Raw genomic sequence first — 24,463 nt, forward strand, 5'->3', positions numbered from 1 at the left:
CAAGCCAATCTGCATTGATGTGTGAAGCTATAAAACTGCCATTAATCTTCCTGTATGGACAGATTACTACAGTATCATCCACCACGCTTTTTCTTCTGAAATATTTGGTACTGTTATGGTTCTAGACTAGATGGACCACTGCTCTTAGCTGATATTGCAATTCCTACGTTTCAGGTCTGGCTCTGATGCTGTGTTTATGCCCATAACCCAAATGAAACCCAGCTGAGGATACTGACCAGCAGCAGAGGAGATAGAAAATCATGCTACGACATGGTACTTCTCATGACATATTAATGGAGATACAAAAGCTGAGTTAAAGTAGCAAGTTCTCCTAGAAATCAAAGCACAGAAATCTGCTCAGTGGAACAAGCATTCTGCATCTTAAATACTGACACAGTGTTCATTGACTTCAGTGGGAAGGATTCACCTACAATATTGTGAAGCTATTTACGTGTGGGGCTGAAAGTCCTTGTTATTGACAGTATGAGGTGATACTTTACAGGTTGAGAAGTGCTTTTCCACACTCCAAAACAAAAGGAAAGTATACAATAATAGACTATTTGAATTGATTGATTGATGGAAAGAGGATCATTTCAGCTTGCTTTGAAGGGTTTAGCAATCCAGCTTACATTGTCATTAACCCAAGGAGCAGAGATGCTGGAGCACCAGTTGCAAAATTATACTTGTGAAATAAAAAGTTGCTCCGTTGTATTCTATATTATTTTACATCAACAAATATGTTGGGTCAGATTCTGTCTATCTTAGAAATTTACACTGCTGCCAATCATGACAGGATCTGAGCACCTGCCACATAAAATCACTAGCAACAACAAAGTCCCTAGTGGACAGCATTGAGCTTCTGACACTGCTCCCTGTTTGAGGCAAAAACTCTGCTTGGGAAAATATTTTTGGTTTAAATTTATTTATTCCCTTTTCTTTTTTTAGTGTGTAGAAAGGCTGTCAGTGTTAATGTCATTCTTACGGTAAAAAGGCTTTTTCGGAGAGGAAGGTTTTGCAGTGTTTCCTAACCATCATTAGACTATGGCTTCACTTGATATCCTTTGTTTGTTTGTTCTTTAGCCAGATCCCCTCGACGGTGAACACTTTATCCTCAGCTCTCATGTGCCCTGTTCAGAGTTTTGCAACTGCATTGTCCTAGAAGAGCACAATGTCTCCTCTCATTTACAGTGGGGTAAATCAAGAATAGCCCTTTCAGGTCAGTGGAATTACACTACTGTACAACAGAATCAGGCAGGCTTTTTATGTGTACCTGAAACATGGGTGGATTAGAGAACAACAGTACTAGCCTTGGCCCCACGACCAATCCTACTGTCATAAACAGATAGCTAAGGGTTAATGTCTCTTACATCTGGAAAGAAGTAACCTGAAACACCTGACCAGAGGACCAATCAGGAAACAAGACTTTTTCAATTCTGGGTGGAGGGAAGTTTGTGTCTGAGTTCTTTGTTCTTGTCTGCTGCTTGTATCTGTCCCTCTCGGCTATGGGAAGGATTTTTCTATTTCCTGCTTTCTAATCTTCTGTTTCCCAGTTGTAAGTACAAAAGATCAGATAGAAATTTATATATTTTTTGTATTTACATGTGTGTAGTTGCTGGAATGTTTTAAATTGTATTCTTTTTGAATAAGGCTGTTTATTCATATTTCTTTTAAGCAATTGACCCTGTATTTGTCACCTTAATACAGAGAGACCATTTTTATGTATTTTTTCTTTCTTCTTATATAAAGCTTTCTTTTAAGACCTGTTGGAGTTTTTCTTTAGTGGGGAACTCCAGGGAATTGAGTCTGTGCTCACCAGGGAACTGGTGGGAGGAAGAAGTCAGGGGGAAATCTGTGTGTGTTAGATTTACTAGCCTGACTTTGCATTCCCTCTGGGTGAAGAGGGAAGTACTTCTGTTTCCAGGACTGGAAATAGAGAGGGTGGAATCCCTCTCTTTAGATTCACGGAGCTTGCTTCTGTGTATCTCTCCAGGAACCCAGGGAGGAAACACCTGGAGGGGGGAAGGGAAAAGGTTTATTTCCCTTTGTTGTGAGACTCAAGGGATTTGGGTCTTGGGGTCCCCAGGGAAGGTTTTTAGGGGGACCAGAGTGCCCCAAAACACTCTAATTTTTTGGGTGGTGGCAGCTTTACCAGGTCCAAGCTGGTAACTAAGCTTGGAGGTTTTCATGCTAACACCCATATTTTGGACGCTAAGGTCCAAATCTGGGAATAGGTTATGACACCTACATGCACTGAAACAAACACTAGGTGAAGATGAGATGTGGTGATCTCCATGTCTCCCTGTTTCCATCCTCCCAGCCAGCTCACTAACCCACTCAAATCCCTTCCTCCCACAAAAGGGGATTCTTTTTTCTGCTCCAATGAATGCAATAGATGTTTTTAATTTCCAGGCAGAATGGTCAGGTCTGGTCTGTTGGCAGATGACCACAGTAGTCCCATTACCTTGTTGATGTACTCTTGGAAGCAGGAACCTAGCTGGCCATAGACTTACCATAGGCTTTATCTAAAACTCATTGAAGACATTGGAAATACTCCTATTGACTTCAATGGGCTTTGGATCAGGCATCAGACCTAACGCTGTCCCTGTCAGAGGCAAGTAAAAAACAGGCCTGTACAGAGGTGACTCCTTCCACAGAGTTCTCACATTTTGTGTCACTCTTGACCTGAACCATTCATTTTTCTTCCATCATTTGCCTCTCTCTCATCTTTCTCCTTTCCAAGAGTTTTTCTCTCTTCCTCATCAAAGGTAATAAGCATTATTGTATACAACTTCAAGCACAGCTGATCAGATCAAGGGGAAAAAATCTAATAGCATAAAAGAATATTATGCCTTCACATCAGGACTACTAAAGTCTGTTTATTATTATTAGTGCTAGAATTTTACAAAAAGACAGAGTTAATACCAAAGTACCTCTAGAAAAAGGAATAACAATACAATATAATCATGGTAATTAGCAACACTACAAAAAGATAAAGAACAAAACCTAATACATTACTCCTGTTAAATGTGTTTGACAGAATCACCTTAGAAGCTTAATATAATTCTAGTTGGAATCGTATGGCATCTTTTGCTAGGGGCTATTTTATATAACTATGATTACAGCACCTAGGTTTCAGAGCTGTTTCTTCAGCTTTATGACTGCTGAATCATTAGAGTTTGCCATGCTGTGCAGTTTTTCTGATATATCCCAAATCTTCAAGTGCATTTGAGAAAATACCTCCGCCTTTCTATTTTCCCCTTTGATTGTTTTTATGAGTTTTAACTTTAAAAAAATCTTTTAATTTTTATTTTAAATTAAAAACCAAAGACACATGAACCCCACTGGCTCCCCATTCATTTCAGCAGACAGTTATAAATTGTCTTCCATTTTAAAATCATACATAGAGTGCTTCCACCCCCCTACGAAATTAATTGCTCCCAACTCCTCCTGCTACTTTTTCTGCTTGCCCAGTTCTGGCCAACTCTCTGGGTCTCCACAAATTCTCACCATTGTTGGTGTAAAAGCCTTTTTCCCAACTTCAGCCATCAAACAGCCTTTCTGTATGTGATCTCCCCATCGCCAGCACCCTGTTGACCCAGAACTGTGCACAGGAGATCCCTCCAATTCTGGGGGCACTAAGACTCACACATTGCTTGTTTCCCCAGCTCCATCAGGACTTGATTCTTGACATTCCATTCTCTTTTCCTTCCATTTAGCTTATACCCTCCCTTTGTATACCTTCAAAAAGGAAGAAAAAATAAGGGAAAAATTGTGGAACCAAGACGCCATTTGCTGCCATTACATTGTTCACTCTAACTCTTCCCTCACACTGTGTCTGTCTTGTCTATGCAGACTGTAAACTCTTTGGGGCAGCACAGTTTTTTGTTCTGTGTTTTAGAACACCTACCATATTGGGGTCCTGGTCCATGACTGGCTCCTAGGTGCTATGGAAATACAAATAATAAATATAAGAACAGCCATACTGGTTCAGAATAATGGTCCGTCTAGCCCAGTATCCTGTCTTCTGACAGTAGCCAATGCCAGGTGCTTCAGAGGGAATGAACAGAACAGGGCAATTATTGACTGATCCACCCCCTGTCGTCCACTCCCAACTTCTGGCAGTCAGAGGCTAGGTACACCCAGAACATAGGGTTGTGTCCCTGACCATCTTGGCTAAGAGCCATTGATGGACCTATCCGCCATGAACTTATCTAATTCTTGTTTGAACGCAGTCATATTTTGGCCTTCAAAATATTCCCTGGCAACACATTTCACAAGGTGACTGGGTACTGTGTGAAGAAGTACTTCCTCATGTTTGTTTTAAATCTACTGCCAATAAATTTCACCAGGGGAAACCTTCTTGTCTTATGTGAAGGGGGTAAATAACAGTTTCCTATTCACTTTCTCCACACCATTCATGATTTTATAGACCACTACCATATCTCACCTTAGTTGTCTCTCTTCTAAGATGAAGAGTCCCAGTCTTATTAAACTCTCCTCATATGGAAGCAGTTCCATATCCCTTATCATTTTTGTTGCCCTTCTCTGTACCTTCAATTCTTTTTATATGGGGTGCCCAGAACTGCACACAGCATTCAAGGTGTGAGTGTACCATGGATTTACAAAGAGGCATTATGATATTTTCTGCCTTATTATCTATCCCTTTCCTAACGGTTTCTAACATTGTTAGCTTTTCTGCCTGCTGCTGCACATTGAATGGATGTTTTCAGAGAACTATCCACAAGGACTCCAAGATCTTTTTCTTGAGTGATAACAGCTAATTTAGACCCCATCTTTTTGTATGCGTAGTTGGGATTATGTTTTCCAGTATTCATTACTTTGTATTTATCAACACTGAACTTCATCTCTCATTTTGCTGCCCAGTCATCCACTTTTGTGAGATCCCTTTGTAATTCTTCACAGTCTGCTTCGGACTTAAGTATCTCGAGTAATTTTATATAGTCTATAAACTTTGCCAGCTCACTGATAACCCCTTTTTCCAGATCATTTATGACTATGTGGAACAGTATTGGTCCCAATAGAGAGCTGTGGGGGACTGCGCTATTTACCTCTTCCCATTATGAAAACTGATCATTTATTCCTACTCTCCGATTCCTATTTGTTAAGCAGTTACTGATCCCTGGGACGACTCTTATCCCATGACTTCTTACTTTGCTTAAATAAAGGTCTTTCTTTTTGTGTAGGGTCTTATCAAAGGCTTTCTAACAGTCCAAGTACACTATATCAACTAGAAGCAGCAAAGAATCCTGTGGCACCTTATAGACTAACAGACGTTTTGGAGCATGAGCTTTCGTGGGTGAATACCCACTTCATCAGATGCATGTAGTGGAAATTTCCAGGGGCAGGAATATATAAGCAAGCAAGCTAGAGATAATGAGTTTAGTTTAATCAGGGAGGATGAGGCCCTGTTCTAGCAGTTGAGGTGTGAAAACCAAGGGAGGAGAAACTGGTTTTGTAGTTGGCAAGCCATTCACAGTCTTTGTTTAATCCTGAGCTGATGGTGTCAATTTGCAGATGAACTGAAGCTCAGCAGTTTCTCTTTGAAGTCTGGTCCTGAAGTTTTTTTGGTGCAGGATGGCCACCTTAAGGTCTGCTATAGTGTGGCCAGGGAGGTTGAAGTGTTCTCCTACAGGTTTTTGTATATTGCCATTCCTAATATCTGATTTGCGTCCGTTTATCCTTTTCCGTAGCGACTGTCCAGTTTGGCCGATGTACATAGCAGAGGGGCATTGCTGGCATATGATGGCATATATTACATTGGTGGACGTGCAAGTGAATGAACCGGTGATGGTATGGCTGATCTGATTAGGTCCTGTGATGATGTCGCTGGTGTAGATATGTGGGCAGAGTTGGCATTGAGGTTTGTTGCATGGATTGGTTCCTGAGCTAGAGTTACTATGGTGCGGTGTGCAGTTACTGGTGAGAATATGTTTCAGGTTAGCAGGTTGCAACTATATCAACTAGATTACCCTTGCCCCTGTGCTGACTGACTCCCTCAAAGAATTCTAATAGATTGGTGAGACATGACTTCCCTTTCCAAAACTGTGCTTTTTCCCAACATACCATGTTCATCTATGTGTCTGATAATTCTGTTCTTTATTACAGTTTCAACTAATCTGAGTTGTACTGAAGTTAGACTTACTAGCCTGTAATTGCCAGGACTGTCCCTGGAGCCTTCATTAAAAAAAGGCATCATATTAGCTATCCTCCAGTCATCTGGTACTGAGGCTGATTTAAACAATAGGTTACATACCACAGTGAGTAGTTCTGCATTTTCATATTTGAGTTCCTTCAGAACTCAAGTGAATACCATCTGATCCTGGTAACTTATTATTGTTTACTTCATCTATTTGTTTCAAAACAAAATCATGAGTGGTGTGGAGAAAGTAAATACGGAAGCGTTATTTACTATTTCTCACAACACAAGAACTAGGGGTCACCAAATGAAATGAATGGGCAATAGGTTTAAAAGAAACACAGTCAACCTGTGGAACTCTTTGCCAGAGGATGTTATGAAGGCCCAGACACTAACAGGGTTCACAAAAGAACTAGATAAATTCACAGAGGATAGGTCCATCAGTGGCTATTAGCCAGGATCAGCAGCAATGATATCCCTAGCCTCTGTTTGCCAGAAGCTTGGAATGGGCAACGGGATGGATCACTTGATGATTACCTGTTCTGTTCATTCTCTCTGAAGCACCTGGCATTGGCCACTGTTAGAAGACAGGATATTGGGCTAGATGGACCTTTGGTCTGACCAAGTATGGCCATTCTTATGTTCTTAACCTCCTCTATGGACACTTCAATCTGGGACTGTTCCTTAGATTTGTCACCTATGCTCATTATGCATGGAATTTCCATCCATAGAGATTCTATGATAAAGTTTGTTTCATTTAAGATTTTTACTGTATTTGACTCTATGCTTTCTTTCAAATAATAATTCAAATTTGAAAGGAAAACATCTTTTTTTCCTTGTATTCAGAAAGTATTTTCTCCCTCCCTCTATTCTTATTTATCTCTGATATTAGATTATTTAATCCTGGAAATAATTTTGGAATACAGCTTGTACGGAAGATGCTATACAAAATTATTGGACTGTATTTTCTTTGAAGCAATTCAGAAAATATTGGTTAGCAGAACAGACAAGCCTCACAGTTTAAAAGACTGTGTAAGTCAAATGCCTTTCAACATGATGGGCAAATTCTCTTATTTAAACCACATTCTCCATTTGCCCAACTACTATTTTAGCATATCTCTAACCTGTCTTTTAGATGAGTTTACTATTAATTCATTTGTCTATTTCCTGCTTACTAATCTTCAGCGTAGCCAAAGCAGATGTAATAGTAGGGCCTGATATGTGAATTTGGTGTACAGTCCCAAGATTTGCAAGAATTTTAGGGTCTAATCCTGAAAACCTTTAGTCACAGGAATAATCTTTACTCACACAAGTGGTCCCATACAAATAAAAACGACTCACACGAGTGTTTGCAGGCTCAGACCTCATAAATGTAATTTATTTGGTTGTTCAAACACAGCTACACAAACAGGTAGTCAGATTAAATATGGCTTCCTCTCTATATTCCATTCTCTGTATATCCAATCTTGCAATCAATGAGAATTTTGACATAGATTTCAGTGGGGGCAGGATCAGCGTCATGGTGATTCTACATACCCACACTCCTAAAGTCATGTGCAAACATCGAGGCACACAGCACTATACCAGGATAATTTTGGAAATTTTCACATAAAATTTTTTGCACAGGAGAGTGGAAGAGAGAAACAAATGTCTAGTGATGTCACTTCTTGTGCTACTGGAAGGTGCACAGATATTACAGTAATGGGTCCACATGGGAATTTGATGAGCATTTAGACATGCTCATGGCAAGGTGTTAACGCTTTTATTAATAACAATAGTTTGTACTCATATAGCACCTTTTATCCATAGATGATTATGATGATGTATTTGTATTACTGTAGTACCTATGAGCCCTAGCCCTGGAGCAGGACCTCATTGTGCTAAGGGCCCTACAAACACAGAACAAAAAGACAGTCCCTGCCCCAAAGAGTTGACAATCTAAATATAAGACAAGAGATAAGAGATGGATACAGATGGGGAAATGAGGCAGTATTGGTCAGCATGATAGTCAGTCACCTTTGCCCACCAGAAACCTAACCAAGGATCTCAGAATGCTTTACAAACATTAATTAAGCCTTAGAACACCTCTACGAGGCAGATATGTATTTATACCTATTTTTACAGCTGGATCAACTGTCACACAGAGTGACTCACAAAACATCACAAAATGAGTCAGCAGCACAGTGGGAAATAGAACCCAGGAATCCTGATTCCCAGTCTGCTATGATAATCTTTAGATAATGCTCCCAATCCTCCTCATGGTCATTCAGTCCTTGGGAGCGGAGTAAGGTCCCTTATCTAAAGCATAAAACCATAGTAGATTTTTGACTCTCTCTCTTTCCCTCTCACATTTAGCATTACGGTACCCAAAACGATGCATTTAATTTTGTCAGGCACAAAATCTCTCCTGAAAATGATGCAATGTTTATGGTATAACACAGAAAATTGACTTTGTAAAATACACTCTAGAAACAGAAAACGAGTTTAAAAATATTTTGCACAGGAAGGCTTCTGTAGGCAATGAGAAAAGGAAAAGAATATTGCTAACCTTATTCTACTTTGTCCCATAGCCTGAGGGAGGCCCTATAGCAGAGCTATTATCTTTAATCTTATTTTCTCTTTCCAGCATGTATTTTATTTACTTCCTTCCGCTAACAATACCCCTGCCTCTTATTAACTTCTGAATTCAAACACTTTATAAGAAGATTTTCCAGGATAAGACTTTTCTGCGTTGGATGTGCAAAGGTTTAGAAACTGCCTGAGTACTCTCTGTGCTAGCTAAGAGTTAGCAGTGATAGTTGTTTCAAAGAAAATACTGAAGCAGTGAAAGTGTCAGGTGGCAATCCAGTTTGTTTAACAAGCATGAACCTCTCTGGCTTCCCAGTACAACAACAAAATTAAAATATTTTTAAAAAAATCATTAAAAGGGACATTATGAAGATAATACATCATATAGAAATGGCTAGTGTGGATATATATAGTACCTGTGGTATCATTCAAGCAAGGTCTGACCGATAAATGCCTTCTCTACTTTACTCATAACAGACCTTGCATATATGAGAGAAAACTGAAATATCCTTTCCTCTACCACCTTGCCTCTCCAAGTATTTCTCAGCAGGAGTCAAGTGGGTTTGTCAAAAGAGGCATTGTCTATCACTACAAAGATTAACGTTCTCTTTGGAGAATCATCTTAATAGGTATCTTCAAACCTGCTATTTAAGTGCAATTGTCTCCCCAATTCACCCATTCCAGGCAAACAACCCAAAACAATACGTATAGACCTTTTGAGAGAGACATCACACTTACAAGATTCCGCCAGTGAGATGTCTGAGTCTTCGCAGTTTAACAAGTACCAAGATTGATGGGAAGAACAGGAAGAGGTGGGCATTGCAAATGGGAAACATCCCATCCCCACACACTTCAACCACTTTTCTTATCAAATCCATGCACTTTTCCCCCATTATAAGAGCTTCATTAAAAATGACTTATAGTTAGATAGTCACTGTATGATGAGACCCCTGTAAGTACCTAAGATAGACAGACAGTTAGTCAGCAACTCCTACAAGCACAGTAATAAAGTAATTCATTGTGATGTCTTTTTATAGCTCTCTTGCAAGATATTATCATCAGTATTTTGAAAGCACATTTTTAATGCCAAATCCATTTTCAGCTAATGCAGGTGTGTAAAACAGTTGAAAAATATGTAGGTGTTCACAAATGTAAGTGGGGTTTCTATAATCCACTGGATTTCACATAGATAGTGAAGATAAATATCAACATATGGAAATACTACTGTAACTGGTTTATTTGACATCTAATTTATGGCTTACTGGCACAAACAACAACATAGTGTTATTTTCCCTAAGTAGTAAACAATATAAAAAATGAATAAGGATGATCAGCTGCTATAAATCTCCTGTAAGGCAAAGGGGCTAGTGGAATCAGATAGTTTAATAACAACACAATGTATTTACCCCAAAGAAAAAATAATCCTAGTTTTCCTAAACTCTCAGTCAGCTGTTTTCTCAGCGATCACTCCATTATAAATTCACATATACCTTTGTCAACATCAGAAGCAGAAGTAACAGAGAAATAAATCATGCTAAAAAATTTAATCTCAAAGCCTAAAGAAGTTTTTCCCCCAGCTTCTAGTAGTGCCGGTTTGTTGACAAGTTGCTTCTCACACTTGTGCTTTGGCATGTTGGAAGGACTCTTGGCCAAGGACGGTGCCGCCCACTCAGTTCTTTGGGGGCTCTCTTGTCAATTTAATTTAAAATAACTGTTTTAGAAATGGGCTTGAACCAAAACTTCAGATCATAATATGCCCAAATCTGCAAAAAGTTTGTGAACTGTTCTGAGGATATGCATCTTAGGGCTATCTTTACTCTTTTGGCATGATGTTGTACAGACACAGTTTCCAAAAGCTAATGCCTCAATGGTGAAATCCTGGCCCGACTGAAGTCAATGGGAGTTTTGCACTGACTTCAGTGGGGCCAGGATTTCACACCAAGTATCTACCTATGGCTTTTTCATTTGTGGATCCCTGAAAAATTTCAAATGGAGATGCGGAAACTTTTGGAAATCTTAAACATAGTCTGTGGACTCCCAGGAGTCCGCAGACCACAGGCTGAAAACCACTGTTCTGTGGTAACGACAACATTTCACGGATCTCTTAGACATAGTCTGCAGACCCCAGATTGAAAAACACTGATCTATGGGTACAGTTTCCCTGGATTAATGGGGTAGAATGGATTTTATACACAGAGCCTTATTTTGATCTCACACCAATATTACACAGGTATAACTTCATTGACTTCTATGGCATTGGTGATGTAACAGAACAGAACCAGGCCATGAAGGTCCATCTGCTATTCACCCATGTTTGCCTGAGTAACTCTGAGAATAGACTGATAGAAGGACACTGGGTGGAAGTGGAAAGAGAGATGGTAAAAACACGTTGACAAGTTGGTAGCACAGTCAAAATTGTATGAAAAATTAGAGTTTGAAAAGATTTTTAACAATGCAAAGCAGTAAGCTTTTCAAATTTAGTCTACTTGTCATGTATGTTTATAAAGTATACAACAACTTCAAATGTATTTCCAACTCTTTCATGAAGTATTTCGCCAAGGGATTGAAGGAAAAAAGGTTAATTAAATAAAAAAAACACTATTGCAAAAATAAAAATGAAGGCTTTTGACAGTAAGTGATTTCCCGTTAGACCTGGAACCTCAGTGTACCTGGATCTGTCATGTAGTATGCACAGCAATGACTAGGTGCACCAAGATACTCCCAACCCAGAGTATTTTTCACCTCTAATCTCAGTCCTGTTCTTAATGGACAAGTATCAATGTTACAAATTCAGAAGCACAACTGGTACTCTTGAGGCCAAAGACTGAATGGGCAGTCTTCTCTCACTCCTAGAGGCATTCCTTCCAGTCAGTGATGGAACATCTTTGGAAGGATGGTTTGGGAAAGCTTGCATTGCTATTGCCCTGTGGTAGCAATTTTGTGTAGAGAGCACTTTAGTCTTCAGGGCTGTCAATCTGGCACATTTCATCAGGACCAAATTCATGAGAGGATTTTTTTTAATTACTGATACGACAAAGAGCACATTAACATAAGCAAGCATACTGATGACAAATGACTGCACCACACCTTCAAGCAGGATGGATTTTGTCCGGCTGGCCAAATGAAGGGAACAGTGCTTTACTGCAGAAGGGCTGGCGAAGAGAGGTCAGAAACTGCTGCAAAAGGGGAGGAGGGGTCCGCATGGTCACTGACTCATCCCCTGGGAACCGGAAGGGCAGCAGGGTTTAAAAGGAGCAGCCTTGGGCAGTGAGGTGCCTTTTACACGGAACAGGCTAAGGCTGCACCCACCCTCTCGCACCTTTAGATGATGAAATGCCTGGCCTGGTCAAGACCTGCTGTGGGCCTTGCACTAGCCACTCTTTTTTGGTGGGGGATGGGAAGGAATTTTTCCCTCACCACCAGATTGGCCTGGGTGGAGTGGGGTGTTTTTTTTTTTCACCTTCCCAACAGGAGGCTCGGGGAGGGCTTTGTTGATGTTTGGCATGAAAGGATTTGGCTATGTCACAACTCATTATGTAAGTGTGAGGTGGATGTCCAGTGCAGGTACTCCATAGGGAAGGTATATAGTGACCGGATAAATGGCCTGGAAAAGGACTTAAAAAGGAGGTGTTGGTTAAAGGAACTGAATGGGGGGAGGGTGCTGGGCTCCCGTGGATGGCATGGCAGAGATCCACCCCTTCCCCTTTCTTATAGCCCACCTTAACCCTCCTACAAGAGGGGATGGATGGTAAGGTTCCAGCAATGGGCAGGCTGAAGGATCTGGATGGAAAAAAGAGGGGGAGCTGGCAAATCCCCCGGAAAATTATTGAACGAACATGAGGTTACCTGCACTGTACACTTGCATCTGCCGGGTAGTCCTAGACATTTAATGAAAAAGTTGCAGCCTGATTAAAACCGTATCAAGTATCTACTGTCCTCCTTTCAGTATAGCTGGACAACATATGAATTTATCATTGAGAGGGAGCTGGGTATAAAAATACAAATGTCCTTTAGTACTTTGTTTTGGCTTGTCAAATAAGGTTTTTGCAATATTTTGCCATATATACAGTACCGCTGTTACTAATCTCTATTGTCTCTTACAGAATTTTACAGCTGTTTAATCTGGTCTGTACATTAGAAGACAGAGAAAACCTGTACATTAAATTCAAATATATGCTTACAAGTGCATGCTATATTTAGAGGGAGAACAATTTAACAACGATGCTATGGTTGTGAGGCTATTTAATACAGTCCCTTAACCACCAAGGTCCTCTGGATTGCATGGGTCATAGAACCACAGTGGAGTTTCGTTTTATGCAGTTTAAAATTAATGTGTTGCACAACTCAATCCACATGAGACATCTTGACTAATTTAACTGTACATGTCAACGCTGTGTCATTAAGAGGAAACAGGAGTATTTATGCTTTTTCAGACTGTATCTTGATAAATATAGTGAAAAGATGAAGGACAATTATTCAAATTCTATTTACATTTAGTCTGAATTAGTCTCAGATTAAAAAGCAGGCTTGATGATTTTTCCATATGTATGAATTATTTTTATTTCTTTTATATTATTTCAGAAAATCATTGATGGAATAAGTTTAATTTGGTGGTTATCAGTCTCCAGTAAATTATGCATTTAGAGGTTACATTAAATGGATCACAAAAATTCAATGGACTTTACTGCAAATATAAAATATAAGAGGCAAACTACAAGGAAATAAAACTGAACATGAGACACAGAGTTCAAATCTGATTTGAATCCAACTTCTCTCAGAAGTCAGGGAGTTTAAGAACATAAAAACGGCCACACTGGGTCAGACCAAAGGTCCATCTAGCTCAGTATCCTGTCTTCTGACAGTGGCCAATGCCAGGTGCCCCAGAGGGAATGAAAAGAACAGGTAAACATCAAGTGATCCATCCCATCACCCATTCCTAGCTTCTGGCAAACACAGCTAGGGATACCATCCCTGCCCATCCTGGCTAATAGACACTGATAGATCTATCCTCCATGAACTACTCTAGTTCCTTTTTGAACCCTGTTATAGTCTTGGCCTTCACAACATCCTCTGGCAACGAGTTCCACAGGTTGACTGTGCATTGTGTGAAAAAATACATCCTTTTGTTTGTTTTAAATCTGCTGCCTATTAATTTCATTTGGTGACCCCCCCATATTTATTGTGTTACGAGGAGTAAATAACACTTCCTTATTTACTTTCTCCACATCAGTCATGATTTTATAGACCTCTATCATATTCTCCCTTAGTCGTCTCTTTTCCAAGTTGAAAAGTCCCAGTCTTGTTAATCTCGCTTCACATGGTAGCCGTTCCACACCCTTAATTATTTTTGTTGCCCTTTTCTGAACCTTTTCCAATTCGATATATCTTTTTTGAGACGGGGAAACCGCATCTGCACACAGTGTTCAAGATGTGGGTGTACCATGGAATTATATAGAGGCAATACAATATTTTCTGTCTTATTATCTATCCTTTTCTTAATGATTCCCAATATTCTGTTTGCTTTTTTGACTGCCGCTGCACATTGAGTGGGTGTTTTCAGAGAACTGTCCACAAAGACTCCAAGATCTCTTTCTTGAGTGGTAACAGCTAATTTAGGCCCCATCATTTTATCTGTATAGTTGGGACTATGTTTTTGAATGTGCATTCCTTTACATTTATCAGCACTGAATTTCATCTGCCATTTTGTTGCCCAGTGACCCAGTTTTGAGAGATCCTTTTGCAGCTCTTCGCAGTCTGCCTGGGACTTAACTATCTTGAGCAGTTTTGTATCATCCGCAAATGTTTACCTCTTTTTCCAGATCATTTATGAACAGATCCCTGAAGGACACCACTATTTACCTCTCTCCATTCTGAAAACTGACTATTCCAATCCTTTGTTTTCTATCTTTTAACTCATTACCAATTCATAAAAGGACCCTCTCTGCAAGCCTCTAATAATAATAATAATAATAATAACAATAATAATAATACTATAAATATTTTGCATTTAAATAACATTTTTCATTTCCAATTTGTTGACACAAATTAATTAAAAATGTTAAAACACCTCTGTGAGATAGGAAAACATTATTACACCCATTTTTATACATGGAGAAACTAAGGCAGAAAATGAATTTCCAAGGGCAAAAGATAAGAGTCATTGCCAGAGCTGGAAATAGCACTCAGCATTTCTTGATTTTTTTGTCCTGTGTTTAGACCACTACAGTTGATTACACCTCTCTTTTTATATTTTGCAGATAAGCATACAAACAGTTGCAGATTGCCTCCTTTCCACATTGCCTCAATTATATTTAAAATCATTCAGAAGTTATTTCCCTCACAAAAGCTGCTTAAAGATCAGATAGTTGGTTGAGGTGGGAATGGGCTGCAAAGTGGACTGAACCAGAAAATAGGCTCTTTATTGATATTCACAGTATTTCTCGCTTCCAGCTGGGACAGAAATACAAAGACAACACTGTATGCTATGGCATTTCATCACCTGCTTTTCCATTTCTGGCCAAAATCTGTCAGTGTGCAAATGCCTAGTAATGACCATTATCAAGGAGAAACAGTTATCCAGAGTTTTTCAAATATCGACAAAGGTTTGGGTAGAGATTTTGATGAAGGTTGAAGCTGTTCTTTCAAGCAGACCAATTCACTTATCCCTCATTTTAAATTATATAGTTCTTAATTTAGCATTGAGAGAAGCCTGCTTTACATTTTTCTTTACTTCAAGCCAAGCAAGACTATTAAAATTTGGAATTATGCTCATGTTTTCTATGAGATTGCCCCATATGAGGATGAACTTACTCCTCTACTTAATAAGAGTATAGCAGAGAAAGAAACAAAAAAAGTTTGTTTCACAAAAAACATTATATTGTGACATCCACAACAAATCCTTCAACATTAAACCCTTTCAATAAAAGACTCTGACAAAACCCAAAAAGCAGATTTTAGGGAGCTATGTCGTATCCTCAGAATCACCGATACAGCCAATGGCAATATTTTTAATGATGGAATGCTTCTAAATGTGTTTTTAATTAGTTTATTGTATTACCTCATAATATCTTTAATGGAATAGGTAGAAATTCTCTGATATCAGTCAGAATTAGTTATCTCCAGCAGGGAGATTTTCTTCTTCTATTCATGAAAATCAATTAATCTCCCTTAATAAACACTTTGTTAATGCTCTAATTCACCTTGAGATTCAAGGGTGGTGCTGTTACTTCAAATGTAACAAACATTCTAAGCAGAATGGCATTGGATACATTAATAGGACTCAAACTGCATCATGAATTTATTACCTTCAGATAGTCTGTTTCACGTAGATGGTATTTAAATTTAAGTTCCCTGAGAGACATATATTTCCATTGATCATATAAATTTTTAATGCACTTCCATTATTAAAATAAACTTTATTCCAAAGAGGTTTGTCTTTAAAATTAATGAAAGGATTTTGTCATACTCCAGATGAAGCAAATATAGAATTCCACGAACCTAATACAGAAGCCAGGTTTCTGAAAATGACCTGAGGCCTGTCTAGAGTATGATTTGTTTTAAGTTAAGTGAGTAGGTCACGTCTCACAATTTCTCTCAGTTGATAAGGATCAGCCAGGCATTGCTCTAAAGGGAAAGCAAATAGATTGGTTCAGAACAGAGCTCAGAAATCTGCACCGATATGCTAAGTGATAGCAGCAACTACTAGGAATGTGGAAATATTTCTACACATTTAAGAACTAGGCTAGAGTTTTGCCTTTTTATTATTTCACAGCCAAGTGCTAAACGAAAGTTGTTTGATGTGAATATTTGGGGCCCAATTCTCCCTCCACACAGAAATGTATCCTCCAAAAAAGGAAAAACATCTGTCAAGGTCCTCCCACAAATTAATTCCTGGTAGTGACAATTCTGCGTCATATCTACATTATATGAGGTTGAAAATTTGCTAGCAACACAGATGTCAAACTTGCTATGAAAACAAAATGAAGAAAAGCTTCTAAACATGACTAAATAGATGTTATTTTAAATACTCATGGCTACATTCTGAATATTTTTTGTTTAGTTTTGTTTTAGTTTCAACAAATACTTTGTTCTGGGAAAGAAGGATGGTTTTGTGGTTAAGACAGAATTTGGAGTCCAGAACCCCATTTCTGTGGTACATTGGGCAAATCACCCAGTTCCTTTCTTCACAATGGGACTAGACATGGATTAATGTGCTTCTCAGCATGAGTAAGAATACCAGAATCTGCAGTTTAATCTTTCTGCAAATCAGTTCCTTCATCTGTAAAACAGCTATTTGTGCTGCTGCTTGTTTTGCAGTTTCATTCATAATACTGTAAAGTGCTTTGAAATCCCTCAATGGAAGATGGGGTACAAATGCAAATTATTTTATTATTAGTTTGTTCCTCTGATGTTTGAACACATAAAACAAACAATGGGCTGAGTATGGAGGCACCAACTGCAGAGGGACACTATTAAGGAAGACTGTGGTCTGAGTGCACTGGCTAGCTTTCAGATAAGAAGGATATTTTTCATTTCTTTGAAGTAGGCAGAGAATTGTTAGCTCGTATTTCATGTTGCAGTTATGCCTACTGCACCACTGGCCACTACAGCAACAGCTGAGAGTCCCCATTCCTATTTGCTCTGTAAGTGGCAATAATAGCAAAAGTCCTCTGAGCATGGCAGTGGTTAGTTTTGATTGGGAAATACAGTTGTGAACACTGTACAAATAAAATAACCAAGAGAACGCTTCATAGACATTACACCTTTTGCATACAAATGTATGTAAAATGGGTCTACTAAATTCTTAGAGAAAAGATTTTACTTTCCTTATCTTAAAAAAAGGAATCCCCCCAGATTAAGTATTACTAACCATTAAAACAACCGTAATACAGGACTTCTGAATCTCATGGAGTGATTACCACAGTGACAATTTAGATCTTTAAAAATCACATGAAAAGAATACTTTTTACTAGCAGAGCATTTTGACATCCATCAGAAACACTACAGGATTCTGTTTTGTTTTGCAATACCATACATAGTATCAGGATCTACATTCACAGACAAATGAGATGAGGAAAGGCATTTATCTTCTTGAAACAGTATCGGAGTATAGACTATTTGGACAGTGTCTCACCCAGCCACTATAGAAAAAAGCTTTGGTCCACATTTAGGCAAGTCCAGTATCTTTGTAACACTGTTGCAAAAACATCTGGAGTACCTTTGACAGAAATGGCCTAATTCTGTCCTCTCAAACTCTGCACACCCAGTAAACTCAAGCGGATTGCAAGGGATGTGAAGGCAGAAGGATCACATCGCTCTTTAAGCAAGGGAGCCTGTTGTCTGGCTTGTCAGGGGACAGGGATAACTCTTTAAGGGCAGAGAGGCACACATGTGCTGCAGACACAGTGTGGGTCAGCATGAGGATGCTCACTCATACCCCAGGGTGACTGGAACAGAGGGGAGATTATAGAAGTACAAGCTGAGAGGGGAGAAGACCTCTTTCACCTGGACCAAGCAGAGCAACACCCACCCTCTCACTCTTGAAAGTGATGAAATACCAGGTCAGCATCTGTGGTGGCCATTGTGCTAGCCACTCCTTTCTCTTAGGGCTGGGAAGGAATTTCTACCTCACCAACAGATTGGCCAAGGCAGAGTGGAGGGGGCGGGTTCGCCTTCTCTACGGGGGGGGGGGGGGGAGGGGAAGGGTAGTAGAAGCTTAGTTGGGGCTAGCATGGAAGGGGAGGTAGCTATGATGTCATAACTCATTATGTAAGCATGGGGCGAATGTCCAGTGGAGCTAGTCCATAGGGAAGGGATACAGTCAGGGCCAGCTCCAAGGTTTTTGCCGTCCCAAGCAGCGGGGGGGAAAAAAAGCCGCAATCATGATCGACAGCACTTCGGCGGCAGCTTCACTGCATCACTTCATTCTTTGGCAGCAATTTGGAGGCAGGTCCTTCCCTTCGAGAGGTACTGAGGGAACCGCCACCAACTTGCTGCCAAAGAGCTGAACGTGCCGCGGGTGCCTGGAGCCAGCCCTGGATACGGCGATCAGATAAATGGTTTGGAAAAGGATTCAAAAGAGGTGTTCCTTAAAGGAGCGGAAATGGGGGAAAAGGGGTGTTCAGGGCTCATATGATTGGCACACAGGGTGCCAAACTCTCCTCCCTCCTTTATAGCCCACCTTGACCCTCATTTGGGGTAGTCAGCATATGGAAATAGTTTTATGATAGCAGGCAAGGCAACCATTGTGCTAGCCAGCCATACTACACACAACAATGGTAAACATAATGTCCGTATGCTGCTGACTGCAGTAGCAAATATTTTTCAACAGTAAAAATATATTCTTTGGATCACCCAGGCCACAGACTATTTTGGGTCTCTTTTACCCGTTTATATGCCCAGGCCTGGGATTTCACTGCTTAGGATAAATACAGGCTAACTAGTGCAACAGAATATTGGATTCTATACTTGGTGCAAAAGATGGTAAAATACCCTATTCAGCTACATACTAGTTTACATCTCAGACAAACAAGTATATCACAGAACTGATGTGATGCTGTTTGAGTATTGACTGAACTGGTAGAAATCTTAAAGTCAGCCAGGTCCACTTAACAGCATAGAGGACAATGTGCTCTCAAATTTCACAGTATATGGTATATATTTAACGATTTCCACTTTCTGTATAAGAATGTGTTTCATCATACACTACAGGTATTTAAAGAAAAGTTGATTGAGTTTTATGACTCAATGATACCTCCTTGGAGATAACTGAGGACTGGAGTCCATGGACCTACACAAACTAGAGAGCATCTCCTTCCTCTGTTATCCATTTCTCACACAAAACATGAGGCATGTGCAGTGTTCGTACAGCAAAAATACAGGATGGCTTTTACTATATGGTTCATTTAGAACTGTATATTTCCAGACCAAACTGCCGTTCCCTGTATCACCAGGGATGTTTTTTAGGTGGCCAGAATACGAAATCTCTATTTCCATTTGCCCTAGCTAAAACAATTGCAAGCATAGAATTGGCCATAGGAACCTTCTGTGGCTTGAATGCATCTGAAAGGGGTCAGAAATTTGTTCCACAAAATTCTACAAAAGAGAAGCAAACAAAGACATTATTGACCAATGAATGCGGGGCAGGGGGAGAAGGAGAGAGAGAGAGAGAGAGAAAATCACAAGATAGGTGGGATCTCATATTTCCTGTCTCCTAAAATATACAACTAAGAGGCCATTCAGTAAAACTAAGACAAATTATCGATAGAGATGAAAGACAGCACTTTTCTATTCCAACTACAATTAAGCCACATCACTGAAAAAAAACTGTTTTTGCAAGTTTCAAGTAGGATTTGATTTTTATATGAGAAAAAGTCGGGTTCACATTGACACTAGCTAGGTTAAAAATGACACTGCATAACCTTGTGATCCATAGGGTAAACTGATCACCATCTGTGGCACAGAAGACGGCAATATATTTTATCATAACTACATACTGTTCTGCTACCGGCATGATGTGGTTGATTATTGCACAATTGCATTTGCCCACTTCTCTGTAAAGCAGCCACTATCAGGACAGGATACCAAACTAGGAACCTGATCCTGCAAAGCCTTACTGATGTACACATTGTGCCCATTGACTTAAATGGGTGAATCATGAGTATGGATGACTTCAGAGAGTAGAGGTTTGCAGGTTCAGGGGCTGAGTGACTAGACTGACCATTGGTCTGTTCTGGAACCACAAATCCTATGTTTGTATGATCAGCCAGGTTTGACGAATGCATTTTATAAGGTAGAGAGCAAAGAAGCTTGAAATGACAAGTTTCATTAAGATTCTCTAGTAGCTGCAGTAAAAGGAATTAGCATGAGAAGCAGAGCAGAAAGCTATCCAAGGCATACTGTACAAGTGAACAGAAATCGAAGAAAAATGAGCTCCATGTAAAATATTGCAATGATTTCTTTAAGCAATAAAGATATGGTTTGTTAAATAATAGACTAGACAAACTCAAATAAAATAAAAACTGTCAAAGTCCCCCACTCTTTTGTAAGGCATTTCATAATATTCCAATTTTGCTTTCATTATCAAGGCATAACAGTTGATCAGATCTAATTGCCATCTTGTCTGGAAAATATCTTAGTAGCATTTGAATACATCAGAAAATGATAGAAAACTGGAAGAGCAACACAAATTACAATTACTGTATTCTGAAAGCAACCTGCACACAAAATTCATAATGCCACTTTACATTACTGCTCAGATACAGTGAGAAAGGACCAGGATGGAAAGACTGTTAGCATCTAAGGCCATATACAAACAACTTGCCCAAGACATGTCCTTGACCCCCTGCCCCGCACATAGAATCAAATGACATTAGATAACAGTGCAAAACATGTATTATTATGCAACCAGGATTCAGTTATAATAGCAAAACTGGAACCAGGCCCTTAATTAACTCAGGAATGGTGGTGATACAGTTTCAGGGTAACTGCACCTGTATTCTCCATCTATGGTCCACCAAGGGCACCAACTTTAGACTTCTGGCTCCCAGCTGTCACCTCTCTTTGATGGAGACTCATCTTATTCCCTTCTGACAAGGGATTTTAAGCTGCACAGTTCCTTTTCTTACACTGTGATGTCCCCCACAAATCAGAATGCCTAAAAAGGCTGATAGTCTTTGTTGTGCTCTCTCTCCGGGGGCTATAACTAGTGATTGCCTGCTCTTATAAGTTACCAGACAGCTCCTCCGAAGCAAGCACATTTATTCTTAAGGTAAAAGCATTACAGAGAAAACATACAAAAAACAATAAAAGTTCCTACATACTGTGACCTTCAGAACCCCTTTATATGACAATTGGCAAAGGGAACATTGTTATATAACAGTAAATCCCAGAAGCTCTGACATACTCATTAAACTCAACAAACTGTTATCAGAATATTTATCCAAATAGTGTCTTGTAAGGTTCACGAGTGATATGTATCTACACAGGGAGAAGAAAAGAGATACTAGAGGGCTCTTTATTCTAGCAGAGAAAGGGATAATGACATGCAACGGGTAGAAGCTGAGGCCTGAGGCTAAAAAAATTAAAACTAACAATAAGGTCAATTTTTTAGTAGTGATGGCAATTAACTTTAGGAACAGATTACCGAGGGACGTGATAAATTCTACATCACTTGAAGTCCTTAAATCAAGGTTGAATGTATTTCTAAAAGATACAATCACAATAAATTTTGAATGAAGGTATGGATCACAGGCTGAAAACCAGTGGACTACTTTATCACAATCATCTCTTCAGATCTTAAAATGTATATATCTATGAATTGCAGAAGGCTGGGTGGGAAGCCTTAAATGATTCGGTTATTTTAGTTCATGTCCTGGTGCAAGAGTTGGGCTATGGCTCATGCAAAGAGACTCTAAATGCTTTACTTTATCTTTACATGTAGAGATTTTGAACTGTTTTGCATTTCCTCTCTTCCATTCTGAAGGCAGTGCATGAGAAATCCAATGTGAGCATCAAACCCATGCAATCACCTAATCTGTGAATTCCAAATCTAAAAATCAATCAATCAATCATGTCACTTTCTAAACTAATAGGTTCACACACTGCAGCAGATATATGCTTAAATAATTAAACGCCTTAGCCAAATCAAGGCAAAACCTCTTGCAGGAAAAAATAAAATAAAATTTCAATGTCACCTGCTGCATTCTTTTAATCTTTTCCTTGAGCTCTCCTGCAGAATTTTAGGATAAAAAAATTACATTACAAAAGTACATCTTGGGTTGTGTTAGTGAGATATGAGCTCTGGATTACTTTTAGAGCTGGTTTCTAACTAGGAACACAGCCTTTACTGTCAGCCTCTGATCCAGAGAGAACAGAAAGAATTTTACTTGAATTGATAATCTACAAGTCAATTGTTGGAAGTAGATTTCAGGGAGTGGTAGAGGATGCATTTCTTACTGAGAACTACTCTGCAGGATTACAAGCAAGGTTATAGTAAAGTCCTTTAAAATAGGACAGATAATGTATCCATTCACTAACTGCCAATATTCTCATTCTCCTGCCATGTTACCTCATTTTAATCAGCCCTTTTATAGTATGCTATTCATGTGGAAATAAGGATAAAAACTCCCCCACAAAGGTTACTGACTACATACAGTACACAACTTTATTTTGCATAATTTATTTCATACAAATTGTATCTTAAAATAATGTGCAGAGTTTATTAATAAAGTTACAAAGAAAAAGAAAGTGAAAGAGAGAAAGAAAGAAAGAGGCATGGATAACGGAAGGGATAGCAGCTGTCTCATCTATATTGATGATTAACTGAAATATGTTAAAACTAGCTTTATATATTTCTGTACTCATCGTATGTAGAACATTCCCTCCAGTTACATTATTTTGCACTTCATTTTGCATTAGAAATGAAGGGCCAAATTTTTCCCTTGGATGCTGGTGCCCAGCTACTGGTGAGCTCAATGCCAGCTGCACATGCACATTTAGCCTTAAAAATCATTCAGCTAGTTAAATTCAATGCAGGGCCTGAATTGTGCAACTGATTTTTCTCTGTGTTGACTGTTTTTTCAGGTAGGATCATATCGCTGGCTTCCACCTCCCCTGATTTTTTTTTTAAATGAAGAAAACCCTCAGACTCCCTTTAGCAATAAGCCTGAATCTACAGTACTGTAAAACCAACCAGCAAACCTCAGTTGCCTAGAGATGTGGCCTTTAGCTAAAGAAGAAATAGAAACAATAAAACCTTCGGGAATATTTTAAAGATGATGCTTAATATGGAGAGGGAAGAGAGCTGCATATTGAAAGTGGTCCTTAGTATAGGCCTCATGGTCTCCAAGAGGGGTTAGCTGAGGAGACTGTAAATGACATTATGGGGTTTCATATTTATTCTCTCAATGAGTCTCATGTCCAATTTGCTCAGTTTACAAACAAAACAAGATTTTTCTTACTGCCAAACCTGAAATGTCTGCCTGATGCCAGAAAATCACACTGTGACCATTTCACCATTTGTGGTACTGCCTCGCCAACCATCACCCGTAACAAAGAGCCTAGAATCAAAACTTAGATGGCAATTTTGTTGACACGTGAAACACAATAGGAACACAGCTTGATCTTTTGCAGCTACATTGGTTCTACAGTGCTGACAGTAATGAAAATTTGTATCTCTCAATTTATTAAACTGATCTAACTGTGAATAATAACAGGGAGCAGAGAGCTGCAATAACAGGCAATTTCTAAAGAGTATAATTTTGACCATAATCACATATAGAAACAGCCCTTTTTTGTTACCCCAAAATACTAACCTCCCTGTGTGCTGAGATTCACTTTATCTCAGTCTCCTGTGATGTTGAGTGCCCTTACCTCCCAAGGGAGTAGAGAGCAAAAGGTGCTTAGCACTTTGCAGGATCAAGCCATTTGTTAGTAGCAGTAAATCTCTAATTGTCATATATTGCCAGGGAACAAAATAGCTGGGTTTCACCATGATTTCCGGCATTACATTTTATCGACATTATTTGCAATGGTACTTTTTAATTTTAGTAGCTTTTATCCTACAATATTTAACTGAAATATATGACAAAATGGCCAATCATATCAGAGATGAGATCCTTTCCTGAGCTGTGTATGCAATATTTTATAGTACATTTTCATAAAATCCTAGAAAAAATGCAGTTCAGACACAAAACCATTAACAAGGTTGACAATGGTTTCCTACTACTTGAGCTTACC

The 24,463-nt window shown here is 39.2% G+C and overlaps 1 protein-coding gene across 3 annotated transcripts in view; it reads right to left on the bottom strand.

The window, feature by feature from the left end:
• The window catches only part of TRAPPC9 (trafficking protein particle complex subunit 9), an 840,301-nt gene that overhangs the window by 55,988 nt on the left and 759,850 nt on the right, over positions 1-24,463 (bottom strand). The window contains exon 22 of one of the 3 annotated variants that reach the window (XM_050940630.1): positions 16,238-16,348. The exons of the other annotated variants lie outside the window; for them this stretch is intronic. Within the exon in view, the coding sequence (XP_050796587.1) occupies positions 16,287-16,348 (62 nt within the window). The 3' untranslated portion in view covers positions 16,238-16,286. Of the gene's footprint in view, positions 1-16,237; positions 16,349-24,463 lie in introns of those variants that run through there. 3 annotated transcript variants of the gene reach the window in all.

Source organism: Gopherus flavomarginatus, chromosome 2 (assembly GCF_025201925.1).
Source record: "Gopherus flavomarginatus isolate rGopFla2 chromosome 2, rGopFla2.mat.asm, whole genome shotgun sequence".
NCBI lineage: Eukaryota > Metazoa > Chordata > Testudines > Testudinidae > Gopherus > Gopherus flavomarginatus.